The 21,636-nt window shown below is 42.8% G+C and overlaps 1 protein-coding gene across 2 annotated transcripts in view; it reads left to right on the forward strand.

Moving 5' to 3' along the window:
• ROCK1 (Rho associated coiled-coil containing protein kinase 1) overlaps positions 1-21,636 on the forward strand; it is a 177,726-nt gene that overhangs the window by 154,264 nt on the left and 1,826 nt on the right. Inside the window, exons 32-33 of one of the 2 annotated variants that reach the window (XM_074987345.1) lie at positions 2,148-2,355; positions 18,038-18,094. In XM_074987345.1, coding sequence (XP_074843446.1) covers positions 2,148-2,355; positions 18,038-18,094 — 265 coding nt within the window. The remainder of the gene's footprint in view (positions 1-2,147; positions 2,356-18,037; positions 18,095-21,636) is intronic. The other variant, XM_074987346.1, reaches the window with a different exon arrangement.

The raw sequence follows: 21,636 nt of genomic DNA on the forward strand, positions 1-21,636 counted from the left end.
TACCTCCACTATGTTTTACATCAATCGACAAGGAGGAGCACGATCCCATGCCCTATGTGCGGAAGCAGTCCAATTGTAGAATTGGTGCATCGCCAACAACATAACGTTGAAAGCCTCGTACTTGCCGGGCGCTCATGCTGTGAAAGCAGATCAGCTGAGCAGGCGCTTCGCAATCACGCACGAATGGCAGATCCGCTCCGATCTGCTACGGCGCATTTTTCGTACATGGGGGGTTTCCCCAGATCGATCTGTTTGCCACAAGGTCTTGCACAAAGCCAGACGGGAGAGAGCTCGCATGATACTCCATAGTCCCGCTTGGGATCGGCACCAATAGCTTCCCTTGTTTTTGCGCATGTTGGACCGCCCACCGCTCCCTCTACCAGTGGCGCCGGACTTACTCACGCAGGCTCAGGGGTCCTTAGTGCACCTGCACCCTCAGGGTGTGCACCTACAAGCATGGCTAATCCATGGCTCAGCTCCTTAGAAAGTACATGCACGGAGGGAGTACAACAAGTCCTGGAAAGTAGCCGAAGGACCTCCACCAGGAAGACTTATAAGCAGAAATGGACTCGATTCACAGCCTGGTGTTCCGCCAAGCAGTTAGCTCCCCTTGACGTTCCTATACCTGTAATACTAGAATACTTATTGGACCTCAAGAGAGGCGGGCTTTCTCTAGCCTCGCTAAAGGTCCACCTCGCCGCTATATCAGCCTTTCGGCATACAGAGGAAGGGCCCACGGTATTCACCCATCCTATCGTTACCAGGTTCTTGAAGGGGCTGGTAAACCTGTACCCCCCTCGGAAACCGCTTCCACCATTGTGGAATTTGGACTTGGTCCTCAGCACACTATCGGGTCCACCTTTTGAACCATTAGCCCCAGTTCCCATACGTCTCCTTACGATAAAAAAAAACAACCTTCCTCCTTGCAACTACGTCAGCCCGCAGGGTGAGTGAGCTCGCGGCAGTGATGGCAACATCGCACTGCACAGTATTCTCAAAGGAGGCGGTAACCTTAAGGCTGCACCCAGCCTTTGTTCCAAAAGTCTCTTCGGAGTCCAATCTTAACGAGCCAATAGTTTTACCCTCGTTTTACCCGAAGCCTCACAGCTCCGGCAAGGAGGCACGCCTGCATCTCCTGGATGTGAGGAGGGCGTTGGCCTTCTACATAGACAGAACTAAGTCCTTCCGGAAAACGGACAGACTCCTAGTCTCTCTCTCTCCCAGGTCAGAAGGAGAAGGTCTCTCTTCACAGAGAATCTCAAAGTACATTGTGTCCTGCATAAAAATGTGCTACGAGCTTCGAAAGACTCCTTTGCTGGCCCCGCCCTGGGCTCACTCCACCAGGGCGGTGGTGGCGTCAACAGCCTCCTTCAAGGGCATCGCGTTAAAAGACATCTGTAGAGCGGCGACCTGGTCATCCTACGACACCTTCGCCAAGCATTATGCCCTGCCTTGGGTATTCAAAGAGGATACCCGTCTCTCGACAGCAGTCCTCTCGGGGGCAAGCTGCACATAAACCGATTACCCACCTCCTTACTTGGGTTACTGCTGGGTAGTCACCTATTGTGGAACACCCACAGGGACACTCAAAGAAGAAAGAGAAGTTACTCACCGTAGTAACGGTGGTTCTTCGAGATGTGTCCCCGTGGGTGCTCTACCACCCGCCCATCCTCCCCGCTTCGGATCTCTGTCTAGTGTTTTTCAGGAGCATCCGAGGTGGTTGGTCAAGGAACTGGCAGGGACTGGATTGCGCACGCGGCCAGGGGCGTGCAGGGGGGCAGCGCGCGCCGGCGCATGTGCGATCCAGGAGAAACTGCTGGAAGATTCCCGATCTGCGGTGCCAGGCGAGCCCGAGACCTGTTGTGGAGCACCCACGGGGACACATCTCGAAGAACCACTGTTACTACAGTGAGTAACTTCTCTTTATATTAATATAGAGAGGTTTGCATAGTTTTATATGTAATTTCTGTTATTTCCTTTATATTTAATATGTGTTTGACAAATAAAAACCCATTTCAATTAAAAAAAAAAAGAAGTTAGGTATGCAGATTCCAGCAGTCTTTCAGCAGCATGATTATCGTAACAAAGTTGTTGATGAATTTTTGTAGTTTTTCAATGAGTAGTTCTCATTCTTTTCTTATTTATAGTGAGTTATGATGTAACTTCAGCAAGAGATATGTTGTTGTTGGCATCCTGTCAGGATGAACAGAAGAAGTGGGTCACACATTTAGTAAAGAAGATCCCCAAGACACCTCCATCCAGTTTTGTTCGTGCTTCCCCCAGAACTCTGTCTACAAGATCATCTGCAAATCAGTCTTTCAGAAAAGTTGTGAAAAATGCTTCTGGAAAAACCAGGTGAGAAATTAACTTTAGAATTTCTAGCTCTTTTTCTGAAAAAAAGTCTGTGTGTCATACAGTAGGGAGGAATTGTTAGTAGTTCTGCAGTTGAAGTTGTGGTGAACTTTTCACTTACAGCAGAATTAAAATATCTTTGTTTCATAATTTATTTTTTAAAATAGGCTCAGAGGGAGTAGCCATGTTAGTCTGTAGCTTCACCAAAAACAAGCAGTCCTATAGCACCTTAAATACTAGCAAATGTACTTATTAGGTAATGAGCTTTTGTGGGTAATACCCACTTCAGATTTTCAGATACTGAGTATATTATATCATAAAATAATTGAATAATTACATAATGTATTTAAATAATCTTCAGGAAAAAAGATACAGAAAATTTAGTTTTGAAATTTAGCCCTGAGAATCTCATTTTCATCTTTGAGTGATTTTTTTCCACGTGCATATTCCACTAATGATGTGTGTGTACCTCCTGCCCTTGAGCATAGAGCCTTTTGGCCAGCATATCTGTGTTGTGCTCATGCACCCTACATTTCCTCATATTCCTTAGTGATGGCATAAGTGGTGGAGAACAGTATCTTCTTCTCTCTCTCTTGTCATCAAGACAAAGCAATCATCCATCCATCCATTTCTTAGTTTAGTGGTGTATTTGTATTTATAGTTAGTTATAGCTAGTATACTTTCTAAAGTTGAGAGAGAGAAGATTTTTCTGAGGTGGCCACGTCAGGATCCTCAAGGTTTAAGTACAGCCCTTCTTATGAAGGAGCTGTGCCCCAGCAGTGATATGTATGTGAAAGGCCTCTGCTGTTTCAGAGACTCTTACAATCCTAGAAAATATAAAAATTGCAAATTATTCACATCCCAGGCCTGTAAGAATGGGTAGACAATATTTCAGATTTTTCTATTATGGATCCATAAAACTGATATCAACTCCAGGCTGACCAGGACCCCAGTACACTCTGCTCCAAAGAGTACACATGTGGGCTTCTTACCACACAGGTGGTTGTTCTCCAGGACCCACAAGTTAAGAAAAATGGAGAAGGGATGTGCCAAAGAAAAAACCCAAAGTATAGGGAGCTATTTAAGGGTAGATCCCTCTTGTAAGAGTTGTGCAAAAAGGAACTCTCTTCCTTTGCACAACTTATATGAAGTTTCATGGCCCCTCATGACAACGGTAGACGTTTGATGAATCCATCAGGTTGGCCTTGCCAGGATACCAGCAAACAAGGGACAGCACTAATCCCTTAAAAAGGTACAATACCCCACATTTGTAATATGACTGCATATTTACATTGTACTACGTTGGCAGATAACTAGTTAGACACAAAATACAAATCTGGTGTCCAGGTCTTTGCCTTGTTTTCTGGCAAAGTTAATTAGAGATGTTGGTACTGTGGATCTTTTGACAGTATTGTGTATATCTACTGTACACATGAGAGAGTTTGTCGTCTGTGCGTTGATCCAGCCTATTTGTGAGTCCATTTGTTCATGAACTCCTCCTAAACAGTAACAGCTAGGACCACCAAATTTGCTATTCAACTTCCTCTTATCATAATTTAAAATAAGGTCAGATTTTGGTTTTGCCAGGAAAATGGGATGCACCTGGAATGCGATTTTCTCATAAAACATAAGGGAGGGGTCTGCTAGGAGCCACCGTAATACTGCACAGTGACCACAGGGGTGGGGAGGTGGCCCCCTGTAAGACAGTGGCTGGGTAAGAGAGAGGCTCTGAAAGTTATTTGCCATGGGTAAGGTTTCCATGCTAGTGCTGGCCACAGTTTCCTCTCAATTTACAAACCACCACCCTTGGCCCTAGAGCTGGATAGCCTGAGGACAAGGGGAATCCCAGGCAGGGAGCACAGCCCCTGGTGACCTTGGGAAGCTGCTGTCCTCAGCCAGTGCAGCCCTTGGGGAGCCCTCAGCAGGCCAAGCAGTGTGGACCCTGCCTCTGCAGGTGGTTCTGGGGAACAGCACTTCTCTGGCTGTTGCAGGAGGCCCTGGTGAGCCCACACAATTCTCTGCCCTAATTCCTGACCTTCGTGCCTTGGCCAACTCCAGTGAGTCCCCCCAGACCACCCTGCTGTGTACCTCCTGTCCTGACTACTGCACCCCACACACCTCTGTCATGAATGAGTACAGGGAAGGGGTTGATCTTCTGAGGTAACCTGAATCCCAGGTGAGCCAGTGGGAGTGAAATCACTCTGTTTAAATGGAGAACAGTTGCAGTTCCCAGGGCTTTTTGTCTCTGCATAGGGCGGGGAGATGGCTCTCAGGCAGTTGAAATAAAATCAAAGTATCCTGACTGTTGCAAAATCAGCAATAGAGATGTAAGTACTAGAGAAATGTATAGTTAGACGTGTTCAGGTTTCTGGTTATTTTACATTTGGACGGGCTGTGGCTTGCTACCTTGTTTTGTTGTGGCTGCTCTGTTTTTTTTCCCTTTTGTTGTTTGACTTGAGATCTTCCCTCTAACTTTTAAGCTGAATCGCAGGGAAATACTTTTCTCTGCATACAACCCCATGATTTTTCGCCTGTTTTGTGAATAAATCACTTTTGTAAGCAACAGATCTAATTTCTGTGTCTTAAGAGTCTGTGCCTCAGACCAAATGGTCAGCTACTGAATTACAGGTTTTTTTGTGTCCAACCTCTTTCCTGAAGGGAGGTTTAAGAGCTTGAGTGTCTCCACAGGAAGACGTCCAAGTGTGTCTTCTTGGGGTGAGGGGTGGGGTTCTCACTTGGTGGTGGCAGCGAAACTACCCCCAGTGCCAGGGAATCTGTGACCCTGGGAAGGTTTAAGGTAAATCCTGTTTACAGGCAAGGTGTTTTTTAAGTCTCCATGGGGCCCCACTTTCTGCATTTGGAGTGTGGAGTGGCAGGGGAGTCCCTGACAACCTCCCAGCGTTCTGCCCGGTTTCTTGCGTCCCCCACCCTCTGCTGTAACTCTTGAACACCTGCCTTCCCTCCTTCCCCATGTCCTGAGCCCCCGCAAGGATGCAAACAATGCTGGGTAAATCCGTGTGTGTGTGTGTGTGTGTGTGTGTGTGTGTGTGTGTGTGTGTTGAACCTCTTTGTGTGCTCTTGCAAACCTTAACTATAAACAAATCTTCATTAAAGATGCCATAAGTACATGATTCCCTTTGTGCCTTTCCTAGCTCATAGATTTTTTTTGTCCATTGAGGCAGTCAGCACAAACTCTTCCCCTTGCACAATTACAATTGGTCAGCTCCCTCTAGAACCTCTATTTGTGAATTCTAAGTGCAGTCGGCAGTTGAGCTCTTAGTATAAGCTTCAGGCTGGACCTCACCCACTGCTACTCCAGCTCTTTTTTAGCACATTCTTTCCGCTGGAAGCTTCATTGGCCTTTCCCTTGCATTTTAATGAGTTAGTTTTTGTGAGTGCTGAGTCTTTACACTAAGATTTGAATAACTTTCTTGGAAACATTGGTTGTTTCCAAGATAACTTAAGTCTGTGTTTTGATGGTGTTATTTCATCTTTCTGTCTGTTGAAGCTTAAAGCAACTGTTTTCTAAGAAGTCTTAATTTGCCGATGTCATTGAAACAATAGTTTTATTTTTGGCACACCTGTCTGTCTGGAATCAAGACATCTTGGTCATTTAGTTAATTTGTCAGTACAGTAGAACCCCAAGATACATGCACTCAAGTTGCACAAATCTTGGGTTAACACGACTCTGAGTGGCAGGGAGCTGGTGCCTGGCTCCAGACTGCCCACCACTCAGGGGAGTCAGGAAACTGACCAGTATAGGAGTGCTGGTCAGTTTAGTGATTCCTGTGAGTGGTAGGCATCAATGCCTTGGCCTAAATAGATTAGCAGCAAGAAAAATAAGAAATCTGCCTTGACTCAGCAAGACCATGTAGTGGCAGTTGTCTTGAGTATGCTGCTTCTGTCTCTAAACCCTATCAACGGGCAAGTGGGGCACATTGACATGTCTGCCTTAACACATTGGCACCACACAGTAAAGGCACTCTAGTGCTTTGTCGTCTCTGCCATAATACTTACGCCATCCTGATACATTGGTTTCAGAAGAAATGGTGTGTCTGCCTCAGAATAGTCACAATGGTGTGATGAGGCACTTTGATGCATCTGTATCCACCTTGTTGCACATCTACTTTTATATGCTAGTGCTTTGACCTCTCTGTGTTGGCACCATGAATCTGATGTGCCTTGCTACCTAGGGGAAATGGAGTTGTCAATATGCACAGCTGACACAGAGATGGTGTGTCTTGTTGAACCGGAGATAAGAGTTGATAAAGTTGTAGCGCCATAGCACCTAGAAGAGAGGTGACCTAATGCCAACCCGTTGACATTCAAGTGTGTGAAAGGAAGATGCTGCAATGCTGGGCATAAGGGTCTAGATTCCCTTGGTACTTAGAAAAATGAAATGTTTCGTCACATGAACAGTAACTGGAGGTCCTTTGGTGTTCTGATGTGGGGAGGTACTTTGGAGCATTTATTCTTTATCACTATTTCCTGTGTCCTTGTGATATTAAGTCTTTATAAGACAGAGTGTAACGATAATGCTTGCCAGGCCAATTTCGGTTCTGTGATCCATTTCTGATAGCCTATTATCCAGAACAGAGAATTTTTCCACCCTTCCACATTAAGAACTGATCATGAAAATAGCATGAAGAATCCCACTGACAGTACTTTCTCTAATGATCTATGTTGAAACATGAGCTGAGCAGCTGAACACACTGGTGTGTAGCTTAGGATCTAATTTTAGACTTCGTTGGCTAGGTTATTCATAGACTACAAGTCCAGAAGGAGCCATGTGTTGCATTAACCCTTCTGGCAACAGCATTGCCATGGGATTGTAGGTTCAGCTGAATATCCACCAGGAGTCTCAACTCTTTTTTTCTGTCTTACTGCTTCCCAAGATAGTCTCTCTCATCCTGTAAGCATGGCCTGTGTTCTGAGATCTAGGAGCTTACATTTAGCCATATGGAAATGCGTGTTGGTTGCTTGCTCCCAGCTTAACAAGCGATCCATATCATGCTGTATGTTTCCTTTGAAGATGGTGATTTAAAAACAAAATACATAACACAGAGCCAACAACCAGTCACTGAGGGATCCCAGTAAAAATACAGAGCACAGTGATTCCCCATTAACGTTTTGAGACCCATCAGTTGGACAGTTTTCAGTCACGTATTCTGGTTTCTTAATCACAAGGTTGTCTGATACCAAGGCAAATGCCTTGCAAAAGTCTTACATCAACTATTTTTTATCAGTAAAATATGTAATCTCATCTGAAAAACAGCAGTCATTTGGCACTTTAAAGACTGAAAGTAAATTATTAGGTGATGAGCTTTCGTGGGACAGACCCACTTAAAATGTTAGAGGGTATAGCCAAAGTCACTGTCCAATTCCCCTTTTCTTGTCTCCAATTTATTGAAGTCTCTTTGCTTATGCTTAAAATATATGGTGGTTCTTTAAGTCATATCCCTCTGGGTGCTCCACTGTAGGTGTTTGTGTGCCCCTGTGCTTCTAATCAGAGATTTTTGGTAGCAGTGTCCATTGACTCCTGCATGTGCTCTCCTTCCTCTGTGGTCTGCCTCAAGGCTATCTAGCACTGTGGGGTGAACCGAGCCCACCACTTCCTAGTCAACCACCTTTGGCTTCTCAAGAGAGAGGACAGTTGTTCTTATTAATATCATTAGCATAAGGAGTAGCCGTTGTTGGTTTCTTTGTTCTCCTTAATAGGCTAAAATAAATAGTTAATATTTTTATCTTTTTAAACTCCATTAAGAGTTTTTAAAAAATAGAGAAGTTTCGTTTCATTCCTCTCCTGTCTGGGGGCCTGCCTAGAAGACTAGGTGTTTCTTCTTCAGGTAAAGGAAAGAGAAGAAAATCCTTCTCCTGCATCCTGGTGAGCTTTCATGGGACAGACTTACTTCTTCAGATCTGAATTTCCAGGTGTGAAGAAGTGGGTCTGTCCCACAAAAGCTCATCACTTAATAAATTATTTTGTTAGTCTTTTGAAGTGCTACATAACTGCTTTTTTGTTTATCCTCCCTCGTGTGTCCCTCAGCACCAAAGGCACTGTGCCCCCTCCCACAGCCGTTCATCAGCTGGGGCTGCACTGTCACCTGAGGAGTCGGAGGCAGGCAGGGTCTGAGTAATAGTTAGAAATACAGGCAATTATCATCTCTAAAAGAGTGACACTCAGGAAGCTTTTGGCACCAGGTGTGACAAAACTCCCATCTAGGGAGTGCTTTGCATATTCCCAACTATTAGTACTGACAATGTGCTATGAACAGTTCTCTGACGTACCATGTAAGCTAATGGTAACACTTGAGCTCTGTTGTCTTAGCCAGTGCTCTGCACCCTCTCACACGTTGGTAGTGATAAGGGTATCATGGACGATCTTCTGTTGTACAGAGTGAACCCAGGATACAAAATGAAAGCTAGTACCCTGGAGACTGGATGGTTGGGGAAGAAGGGTAATAATGCCCATTACACAATACCAGGGCCCCAGTACCAAGCAAACCCAGGCACCAAGAATCGCTCCATCACTGGGCTCTGTACTGCCAGTACTCCACATAGTGCTTCCTCTACCCAGAGACAAATCTGACAGTTGTCAGAAGGAATTCCCCTCCCTCCCTCCCTCCCTCCCTCTCTCTCTCACAGAAACTCATAGCAGTCATCAGGCAATAGGCAGCCATCCATTGTCTCTCTGAGAGAGTACACCAGATGGACCCTACGCACTGGCTGGCTAGAACTCCTAAGCCAAGGCTGGAGGAAGCTTTTGAGAACAGGAAGAACTCTAAGGGGAATCTGCCCCTCCCAGAAAGCATCTATCTCTACCAGACATGTCCACTTCTAAAGGCTATTCTAAAGAGGATTGGATAATTGCATTGGGCCAGATACTGTATGTAGCTGATTCAACAGCCTACCCAGTCTTCATGATCGTGCTGCTGAGGCAGGCTTCTTGGCTACAGCTTTCTCATTTGCCCGGAGAGCTGGAGAAGACTTCCAGGATGAAGGGTCCAAACTCTTCACAGAGAAGATGGATCCTTCTCTCCAGTTTTACATAAGAACATAAGAATGGCCATACTGGGTCAGACCAAAGGTCCATCCAGCCCAGTATCCCGTCTGCCAACAGTGGCCAATGCCAGGTGCCCCAGAGAAGGAGAACAGAAGACAATGATCAAGTGATTTATCTCCTGCCATCCATCTCCTGCCCTTGTAGTGAAGGCCAAGGCACCATACTTTACCCCTGGCTAATAGCCACTTATGGACCTAACCTGCAAAAATTTATCAAGCTCTTTTTTAAACCCTAATAGAGTCCTGGCCTTCACAGCCTCCTCCGGCAAGGAGTTCCACAGGTTGACTGTGCGCTGTGTGAAGAAAAATTTCCTTTTATTAGTTTTGAACCCACTACCCATCAATTTCATTTGGTGTCCCCTAGTTCTTGTATTATGGGAAAAGGTAAATAATTTTTCTATATTCACTTTCTCCACACCATTCATGATTTTATATACCTCTATCATATCGCCCCTCAATCGCCTCTTTTCCAGACTGAAAAGTCCCAGTCTCTCTAGCCTCTCCCCATATGGGACCCGTTCCAAACCCCTAATCATCTTAGTCGCCCTTTTCTGAACCTTTTCTAATGCCAATATATGTTTTTTAAGGTGAGGAGACCACATCTGCACGCAGTACTCAAGATGTGGGCATACCATAGTTTTATATAGGGGAAATATGATATCTTTTGTCTTATTATCTATCCCTTTTTTAATAATTCCTAACATCCTATTTGCTTTACTAACTGCCGCTGCACACTGCGTGGATGTCTTCAGAGAACTATCCACTATAACTCCAAGATCCCTTTCCTGATCTGTCGTAGCTAAATTTGACCCCATCATGTTGTACGTGTAATTTGGGTTATTTTTCCCAATGTGCATTACCTTACACTTACCCACATTAAATTTCATTTGCCATTTTGCTGCCCAATCACTCAGTTTGCTGAGATCTTTTTGTAGTTCTTCACAATCCCTTTTGGTTTTGACTGTCCTGAACAACTTGGTGTCATCTGCAAACTTTACCACCTCACTGCTTACCTCATTTTCTAGATCATTGATGAACAAGTTGAACAGGATCGGTCCCAGGACTGACCCCTGGGGAACACCACTAGTTACTCCGTCCGTTGTGAAAATTTACCATTTATTCCAACCCTTTGTTTTCTGTCTTTTAACCAATTCCCGATCCATGAAAGGATCTTTCCTCCTATCCCATGACCACCTAATTTACATAAAAGCCTTTGGTGTGGGACCGTGTCAAAGGCTTTCTGGAAATCTAGGTATATTATGTCCACTGGGTGCCCCTTGTCCGCATGTTTGTTTATCCCTTCAAAGAATTCTAATAGATTAGTTAGACACAACTTCCCTCTGCAGAAACCATGCTGACTTTTGCCCAACAATTCGTGCTCTTCTACGTGCCTTGCAATTTTATTCTTTACTATTGTTTCTACTAATTTGCCTGGTACTGATGTTAGACTTATCGGTCTATAATTGCCAGGGTCTCCTCTAGAGCCTTTTTTAAATATTGGCGTTATATTGGCCGTCTTCCTGTCATTGGGTACCGAAGCGGATTTAAAGGATAGGTTAAAAACCACTGTTAATAACTCCGCAATTTCACATTTGAGTTCTTTCAGAACCCTTGGGTGAATATTGTCTGGTCCTGGAGACTTGTTACTATTCAGCTTATCAATTAACTCCAAAACCTCCTCTAATGTCACTTCAATCTGGGAGAGTTCCTCAGATTTGTCACCTAAAAAGGCTGGCTCAGATTTAGGAACCTCTGTAACATCCTCAGCCGTGAAGACTGAAGCAAAGAAATCATTTAATCGCTCCGCAATGGCACTGTCTTCCTTGATCGCTCCTTTTACATCTTTATCGTCCAAGGGCCCCACTGCTTTTTTAGCGGGCTTCCTGCTTCTAATGTATTTAAAAAACATTTTACTATCATTTTTTTAATTTATGGTTAACTGTTCCTCAAAATCTTTTTTGGCTTTTCTTACTATATTATGACACTTAATTTGGGAGTGTTTGTGTTCCTTTCTATTTTCCTCACTAGGATTTGACTTCCACTTTTTAGAAGCTGCCCTTTTCTCTCTCACTGCCTTTTTAACATGGCTGTTAAGCCATGGTGGTTCTTTGTTAGGTCTCTTACTGTGTTCTTTTATTTGGGGTATACATTTAAGTTGGGCTTCTAGTATGGTGTCTTTAAACCGTTTCCATGCAGCTTCCAGGGATTTTAGTTTAGTTACTCTACTCTACCTTTTAGTTTCTGTTTAACTAGCTTCCTCATTTTAGTGTAATTCCCCTTTTTGAAATTAAATGCCGGAGTGTTTGACCGCTGCGGTGTTCTTCCCAACACAGGAATATTAAAAGTTGTTATATTGTGGTCACTATTTCCAAGCGGTCCAGTAACAGTTACCTCTTGGACCAGATCCTGCGTTCCAGTCAGGACTAGATCGAGAATTGACTCTCCCCTTGTGAGTTCCTCTACTAGCTGCTCCAAGAAACAGTCATTTAAGGCATCAAGAAATTTAATCTCTGAATCCCGTCCTGAGGTGACATGTATCCAATCAATATGGGGATAATTGAAATCTCCTATTATTACTGTGTTTTTTATTTTGATAGCCTCTCTAATCTCCCTTAACATTTCAGCATCACTATCACTGTCTTGGTTAGGTGGTCGGTATTATATTCCTAATGCCATATTCATATTAGAGGAATGAATTGTTATCCATAATGATTCTATGGAACACTTTGATTCCTTTAGGATTTTTGCTTCATTTGATTCTATATTATCCTTCACATATAGTACTACTCCGCCACCCGCACAACCTGTTCTGTCTTTCCGATATAATTTATATCCCAGTATGATAGTGTCTCACTGATTGTCCTCATTCCACCATGTTTCTGTGATGCTTATTATGTCAACTTCCTCCTTTGATATGAGGTACTCCAGTTCACCCATCTTATTAGACAGACTCCTGGATTCCTGGACCACATTATGCTCCCTTGGAGCCTACACTGCAGGGCAGAAAAGATATGCTCTCAGCCACTCGCTCAGTATTCATCATCTGAACACAGTTACAAGCCATGGTATAAGAGCACGAGGGCTCAAAGCAGAAGCAGCATACACCCCAGTCCACTACCTATCAACCCACCTCTTCTAAGCACTTTTCATGTGGTAATCAAGGGCCTGAATAATTATGGGTGCATCTACACTAGCCGGCTACTTCGAAGAAGCTGGCACAACATCAAAATAGCACGCGTTGCATCTACACGCGCTGTGTGCTATTTCGACGTTGAAATCGACGTTAGGCGGCGAGACATCAAAATCTCTATTCCCATCCAAAGATGGGAATAGCACCCTATTTCGACATTCAATGTCAAAGTAGGGTGCGTGTTGACGATCCGCATCCTGCTACTTTGAAATAGCAGGGTCCTCCATGGTGGCCCATCAGCTGAGGGGTTGAGAGATGCTCTGTCCAGCCCCTGCGGGGCTCTATGGTCACCGCATGCAGCAGCCCTTAGCCCAGGGCATCTGGCTGCTGCTGCTTCTGCTGCTGCAGCTGGGGGTCCATGCTGCATGCACAGGGTCTGCAACTAGTTGTCGGCTCTGTGGATCTCTTGCTGTGCAGGCCGTGTGTGTCTGGAGGGGCCCTTTAAGGGAGTGGCTTGGGGCTTTGCTGGCCCTTTATTTCGACGGGGAGCACTTGTGTGTGCGGACGCTCCACATTTCCTTCTGGGGTGGCTCCTTTCGATGTTCTCCATCGCTACTTCGACATTGAACGTCGACGACACCAGCCCTGGAGGATGTGTGGATGATACGCGTCGAAATAGTCTACTTCGACATCATGTGCTAGTGTAGATGTAGCCTATATGTTGTAAATTTGGCTGCCAGCTACACACTTGTCACACCCTTCAGAAGTTGCCTGACCCTGTTTCACACCTCTGACAGAGGAGTCCGGGGATAATTTCAAAGGCTGTGTCTACACGTGCCCCAAACTTCGAAATGGCCATGCAAATGGCCATTTCGAAGTTTACTAATGAAGCGCTGAAATGCATATTCAGCACTTCATTAGCATGCGGGCGGCAGCAGCGCTTCGAAATTGACGAGCCTTGCCGCCGCGCGTCGCGTCCAGACGGGGCTTCTTTTCGAAAGGATGCCACCTTCTTCGAAGTCCCCTTATTCCCATGAGCTCATGAGCCCTAGTCTTAACCCTTCAACTTCACAATCAGCTGAACACTCTGTCTCCTTAGAGGTTGAGGAGGATGAGAATGCCACTGTCGGGCAGAAAAAATGACTCCTCGATCATAGAACAAAACACATCACTGGAACCCAAGAACACAATTATACCATCACCTAATGCAGGGGATGATTTTAAGGCCTTCCAAGAACTATTTAGGAGGGTGATGGAAACACTCAACTTATCACTATCAGATGTACCTGAGACAAAATGCAAATTTATGAACATCCTTCGTGTCTCACCAGAAGCCAGGCTGGCAATACCAATGAAATGAGAAACTTATGGATCTGGCGAAGAAGGTATAGCAAAAACCAGCCACAGTCCCACCTACAGGAAAATGGGTCAACTGAAAGTATTGCGTAGCTCCACAAGGGGCAGAATTTTTGTTCTCCCTCTCTGCTCCAAATTTGCTAGTTATGGATGTGGTTAACTAGAGGGGCCAACAGCAAGCCACACGCATAGTACCCACCAATAAGGACTGGAAGTGCCTAGACCTGATGGGCAGAAAGGCTTACTCAGCAGTGAGTCTTCAACTCAAGATTGTCAACTATACTGCTGTTTTGACAAAATACACCTATCACATTTTTCTTTGTCTTGACCAAGACAAGTCTGACTCTTATACCAGACACAGATGGCAATATGTCCTCCTCTTCCTTCTCAGCTGATTTCTCATCTGATCTCAGAAAAATGGGCTGCTCCTTTACCCCAACCTGTGAGTCCTAGGCCTGCAGGTATGGCTCCTTTTTTAGTTCAAGACCTAGAGGTAGAAACCTGTGAGGAGCTGAAAGATGTGTCCGTTACACAGCCAAAGTGACTCTGTAACATACCTACAAAATGGAAACTATTCCAAGTCATAGCTGTTCTGCTCATGTGAACCTAACTTCATCTTCCCTCTCTCTAATTTTACACTGCATTTTTGATCTCAAAGGATCAAAACTTTCTCTTGGCTCCGTTAAGGCACATCTTGCAGTGAAAATGTCCTTCCACCACAAGGTGGACAAATACTCTGTTTGCTCACCTGCAAGATGCGTAGATTCCTTAAGTGCACTGAGAATCTCTTCTTACCTGTGACACCATCTTCTCCATTTTGGGATGTTAACCTAGTTCTCAGGGCTTTGACTTGACCTTCCTTTGAGTCCATAGCAAATTGTTCTCTCACATGTGTCTGTGAAGGAACGTGTGTTAGAGATGATTGATTAAAAACTGCCATCTCCTCAACGAGACACACAAAAGAAATTGCAGCCTTGATGGCACACATTCCATTCATGGCCCTTTTCGGGGGGGAAAGAGGCCATATCTCAACTTTTTCCCACCACTATCTGCATTTCCAGGTAAATCAACAAATCCATCTCCTAGTTTTTCCCTATGATTCTGCATATGCTATGTAGTAGAAGAACACTAGTATTTTACTTGCACTTGATTAAGTATGGTAGGAAATCCCCTGAAGTCTTTGTTTTGTACACAGAATGATTTCTAAGAGGTGATAATTGGCTCAAAGACTATCCAGGTGGGTCTCTGATTGCATTAATCACGATTAGCAAGGGCACAGTGTGCTCCCATCCTGGGTCCATATGCACTACGTGAGGTGAATTTCTATTTTGTAGCATTCCTTACAGATATTCCTGTCTCAGCAATCTGTAGGGTAGTACTTAGACTTATACCCACACACACACACAACATTATGTGATCAGTGAATACTTGGCTCCTAATGCCATCTTCGACTCCATAGTACTCAATGTAGTAACAGACTACATTCTGAAATGTCCAGTGTTGAGTACTGCTTACGAGTCACCTACAGTGGAACACCCCTAGGGAAACTACTTGAAGAAGAGGAGGTTATTCACTTTGTTCAGTAACAATGGTTCTTTGAGATGTGTCCCCCATGGGCGCTCCACAACCCTTTCTCCTTCGTTCTACTTCAGAGTTCTCTATAGGGCTTTGTGGTAGAGAAAGCAGTGAGGTGCTCAATGGACAGTGCTACCAAAAATCTCCGATTAGAGGCACAGGGATGCACATATACTTACAGAGGATCACGCACAGGGACACACATCTCAAAGAACCATTGTTACGGCAGAAGGTAAGTAACTTCCTCTTTGGTGCAGGAATTTCTACATAGGTTGTCTTTAGTAGGTGCTTTTCCCATTACTTGTCAAATGACAGCATTTGAAACACCTTATTGGCTTTTGTTGGTATAGAAAATCCAGCTCAGTGGCCTTATGCCATCAATTCTTGCAGTCCACTCAGTGATTGGCCAGTATTCCGCCATCTCCATTATACACTACAAACATGAATCTGAGCTGTTGAATCTCTGCAACTGAGCTGTCATGTCTGTTTCCCTCCTGAAGTCTAACAAAGACTTGAGCTGACAGGGTTGCTTAGTTCCAGAACCAAGTAGCCTTATGATGCCTTGCTCACTCCTAACTTCTTCCTATCAAATTTAACCATTTGAGCTCTTCCTCATACCACTGGGGATCTAATGGGATGCCCCCATACTACTTGGATAATCATTGCTCCCTAAGGCAGTCGCAGGGGTTTGCAAAGTGCATTCCTCCACAAGCCCTATAGATGCTTCAATTATTAAGGCTCTAGCACTTGGTAGATCCCAAATAGCACTCCTGCTCAAACAACTACTCTTCTCAGGACAAACTAGAGACAGTGCCTCTATCCATTCTAATAAAAGCCGTGATCTAAAACCCATACAAGTCAGTGGAAAGACTCGTATTGACTTCTGTTTGGATGAGGGCTCATGTCAGTGATGGGCAAAGTAGGCTAGTGACTAACCCTTCCTTTATCTCAGTGTGCTGCAAGATTGTCATAAGCAAAACAGTTTCCTGGGATAGAGTAGTTTTGCTATCTGTCCTTCCATTTCCAAAACATGGCATGGTTTGATTGAATGCAGGAGAAGCACATGGCTCTCAGTCAATGTTGTGTGCAATTAGCATGTACCTCATTTCACCTTATTTTGTGTGTCACTTCAGTAATACCAGTAGAAAAGACTATGTGGATGGTAAACAATCGAATCTGGCAACCCTGCATCTGGGCATCAGTAAACATAATGTTTCCTGGGCCACACCCAGAAGCATAATGGGCTGCAGGTTGCCTACCACTGTCTTAAGTGGCCTTCCACCTATGTTATAATATTCCTTTTCTGACACACTCGGATTCTCCTCATCCAGAAAAAAACCCACTTCTAATTTAAGATTGTTCAACTGATTTTTAACATTGGAATTAGAATTTTGGGGGTTCTATTTTAAATTTGCATTGCTTGTAGTGCTCTTCTGTGTTGATGGTTGAAATGATCTTCATGTGGTGAATTCTGGAGAATACACTGTTGTGGTTGCATGGATTTGTAAGGGAGTTTTTGCGTTACCGAAACATAAGGAGAGATACTGCTAAAATGGCTGGCATGTTTAATACTTCTCTGGGACATATTTCAGATTTCCTGTAAAAGATGAATTAAGGGAAAAGGGGAATAATTTAACAAATTACATGTATGTATCTTACAACAAAATATATTGTGTTGATTGTTTGAAATATACAAAAATAACCGTTGGAATGTGAGTCTTCACTCCGTAATTGTGAAAACTATATTTTTGGGTATGTCTATCCATATCCACCTGTGTATTGTGCAGAGTTCCTTTGCATACAGTCACATAAATCTTTGTAAAACTCCTCATAGTCTACTTTAGTATTCTTATAGATGTGTATCCTTTGTCTTACCAGGGAGTTCCTTTTTCCCTCTGCAGAGGCTTCTGGTAGCTAGCTGTTAATGTGTAACAAGTAACACAGTCTTCAGTTTGTAGCATATTGTTCCAGTTAGCTTATAAATTGTGTATTCTTCAAATAACAGCAATGGAAGTTTTTGGATGGGCTCCACAGATATGGAGACTCACACAGAAAAAAAAAATCTCTCTCTCTGTTTCTGGTTCTACTTGCTTCAAAGTTCACTTAAGCAAACAACTTCATTTTTTATCATTGTGCCACATTAGACAAAGCAGTTCTGCTCTTCAGCTCTATTACAGTTATCAGGCCCCTTGTTGAATTCTCTTGTGTTTAAATAACAATCAGATTTTTCATTCACATCATGCATCCTTGAATCTAGCTACTTGGCTTCTGAGTTTCTCATTTCAAGATCTGAATTTTGCCCAGACATTCTTACAGATTATTTAGGGGAGACACAAACTTTCCATTCAGACTCTTTAAAAATAATGGGAAGAATTTCTTTGAAACATGGAAGACCAGCTCATTGAATCCTTTTCACTATCTTTCAATAGAGATTTTGGCCTGGGTCTCATCTTTCACCAACACAGGCATACAGATCAATTTTTTAGATGCTCATATAGAGTGTATTCAGCACTCAGTGCATCTGAAATTTTTCTTGAAATGTTCATTTCTACATTTCAATAGGTCAAAAGATTGTGGATCTATGGGGGAAAGTACCCATTCAGAAAACTCCAGTTACTGGTGAGTAACCTTCCCTTTTAATCCCATTGACACTGTTGTGTCTTCTAACAAAGTAGTAAAAAAAATCTAGGAGAGAAACGCTCTGTTCCAGCACTGAACAAGGAACTTTACTAGAAAAAAGGAGAATAGATTTCTAATTTTCTAAAGTATCTGTTTCTCTCTCTCCACTTCATTGTAGATCTTCTGCCCAAGTTTTCTTTGGCCTCTGCACTGTCTTTCTGCTACAGTTGTAACAAAATAGTAGTCAGATACCTGTTGTCACAGCTTGGAGTCTGAATTATAATACAGTATGTTTCATGTGCCAGGATTGTGGGAGTCAAATCCCTACTGGCCATGTATTCTTCTCAGATATACTCTGAATCTTTTGGTAAAGATGTTCATAGTATCAGCCAGGAAATATGCAAGGAGAAATCTTACATCACTGTGTCTCAGGATTAATATATATATAATACACACACACACATTATTTGCAGAACATAATTTACAGCATTATCGGCATGTTAACTGTCACATACTGTAAAAAAATTATGTATACCCTGGGATAGATAATATTTATAGGGCAATAAATTCTGTGTGTTGCTCTACTTATAGCAGAAATAGGAGTCTAGAGACAGACAACAAAAATTATCAGAGGCCTGGATAATATAGCCTTCTTTATTGCAAGAGATTAAAAAGACTAAAACTATTTTAGAAATGTCAAATAAGAGCAGGTGTGATAAAAAGAATGCAGAATAGATGTCAGAAAGTAAATTGAGTGGTGCTTCTATTTACCTTTTTACAAAATACAAGAACAGCAGGATATTCAGTGAAACTGACAGTCAGCACATTTAAATCTCCTAAAAGGAAATCCCTTTGGAACACCTTTCTTACATGATGAATAGTTAATCTGTGAAACTAGTTGTCACAAGATAGTAAGGCTAAGCTTAGTAAGAGTCCAAAAAGTGATTAGATATTTATATGGATATTAGGAAAAATAGGGTTTATGAATGCTTATGCACGTGTGCATAAGATAGACATTAACTGACAATAGTTAGAAAGAGAACTTTTCTCCATGGACAAGTTATTCTAGTATGAATTTTCTTGTATGTTCCTCTGAAGCATTTGGTGCTAGTCATTGTTAGAAAGCAGATGGATTATTGCTGTGACATGGTATAGCCATTCCTGTGTTCCAAACATCGCTAATTCTGTACGTGGCCTTTGACTCATCTTTTGGGGGATAAGTAAGAGGAAGGCATTTAATGAACATGGGTTGAATAATAAAAGGCAGCTGAAAAATGTCTTTCACATACTAGAAATAAAAGATCCATTGCTTAAGTTTTCACTTCTTATATGGTGCAAAGCATTTACTGGATACATGTCCCTTCTTCCTGTGTCCCCGCCCCCCCCCCACACTCCTAGAACACCAAAATAAGTACATAAATAAATGTGTTCTCCTAGAACTGAGGAGAGGATGAGAACAATTGGTAATCCCCTTGGAATATAAAATTTAGTAATTACCTTGTATCTGACCATTGCAGCGTTTTTAGAGATTGGGACCTGATTGTCATATGGGGATTAGGCAATTTACTTTTAATTTTATGTGAGCTTTATGTGCTTGTTTAAATTTAGTTGTGTAACTTTCAGTTCAGCAAAGCACATAAGTGCTTTACTTACAACACATAAGTGCATGTAGAATTCTTCTGTTGACTAACTGGCTATGTCTACACTCTACAGGGTTTTTCAGAAATAACTTATTTTGATGTTCTAATGTCTAACTAAGTAATTTCTGAAGAGAGTGCTCACACTGCAAGAGCATTTCAAAATAGAGCATTGACACTAAACAGACCAGTTTTTAAATCAGAGCAATTATTGGATGCCTCCCTGGAGGCCAATTACGTTGTAATTACCTCTGCTTAGTGTACACTGAGTCAGTTTTGGAACTGAAAGTGGGGGGCAGGATTGGTAAAAGTCTTTTTTTTTTTTTTTTTTTGGTGGAGTTACAATTTTGAGTTGAATGCCTTGTTATTCCAGAATAAAAAGTTTTGCAGTGTGGATGCAAGGGTTTTTTAAGGGTTTTTTCCACTACACAGACACACGCAGAGAGAGTGAGTGGACAAGCCCCAAACTATTTAAGCATTCATTCAGATGCTTTGCTGAATAGGCATGGACTTGAACATGTGTTTTTAAGTTAAGCTTAAGTGCTTTCCTGAATGAGAGATGATAAACTAACTCAAAGTCCATAAAGTCTGAGTCTCATGTCATGCTCAATTCATTATAATTAACCTCTTAGAGAGCTTTCTTCATTTTAACTGTTCATCACTTACAGATATAGGCCAAGAATTCATTATGACTGGGTCTACACTAGAGAGTTTTGTTGACACAAGGGCTCTTCTGTCAACATAACTCAGGAACTGTCCACACACTTAACGCATTCTGTCGACAAAGTCTCGACAGAACTCCACATTTTTCTCGACAGTATTATCCCTACAAAATTTGAGGCATAACAATCTCTGGGCAGATTACTGTTGACAAAAGTGCAGTGTAGACACCTCTGTCAACAAGAGAGGGCTTCTGGTTGCCACGCAGCCCTCTTTGCAGAGCTGCCATTCCACTCTCTGTCACCAGAGGGCAGTGCAGTCTGGCAGTTCTCTGTCGACAGAGCAAGTTGTGTGTAGATGCAACCTGTTGACAGAGTACTGCTGAGATTTCGCTGTCAACAGTAACTTCTGTCAACAGATGCTTCTAGTGTAGACATAGCCTAGGAGTTTACTACCAATAGCAAAGCAGTCTGCAGATCTGAAGGTATATTTTATGATTCTACTATGCTAATTTTCACAGACTTTTATTTATATTGAGGATTGTAATTTTTACTTTAATGTTTTTGATATTTCACTACAGTAGTTTAGAATTACAAGGACAATATTTAAGATCATTACTGTATTTGAAGTATTAACATTTAGACTGAAATAGAATAGGCTTGAGTATGTCGGGCATAATCTATTGTTTTGGTCATTTCCACTTCAAAACTTTGTAAAACCTTCGTGATCTTCTGCTGTTCTATTAACTTAGTCCCATTGATTTTATGACATTTTAACCTTATGTTAAGACAAGATAGCTAATGTATTATCTTTCATTAGACCAGTTTGTTTGTTACCTCATGCATGTCGATGGTTACACTACAGTGGTCTGTCAACAGAAGTCATTGTCAGAAGAGATTTCCTGACAAAACTTCTGTCGACAGAGGGCGGCCACACACACAGGTTAATTGGAAGAGTGCTTGGCTCTGTCAGAAGAGCAGCAGGACTGCCTGGCTGCTCTTTCTACAAAACAGGCACTCAGAAGCACAGCAGACACGGCTGCCCATTGTTCTGGATGCCCTGTCTTTGAAGGGAAGCTGCCCACGCCCCCGCCCAGAGGATCCACACAACATTTTTGTCAACAGAATCTGTTGACAGCAGTGTGTTATGCCTTGTTTTGTGTGTGGACATTCCACCAGTTTTGTTAATAAAAATGGGGGTTTGCCAGCAAAACTCGCTAGTTGTAACCAACATTGCTACAATAAT

Source organism: Carettochelys insculpta, chromosome 2, assembly GCF_033958435.1.
Source record: "Carettochelys insculpta isolate YL-2023 chromosome 2, ASM3395843v1, whole genome shotgun sequence".
NCBI classification, from domain to species: Eukaryota; Metazoa; Chordata; order Testudines; family Carettochelyidae; genus Carettochelys; species Carettochelys insculpta.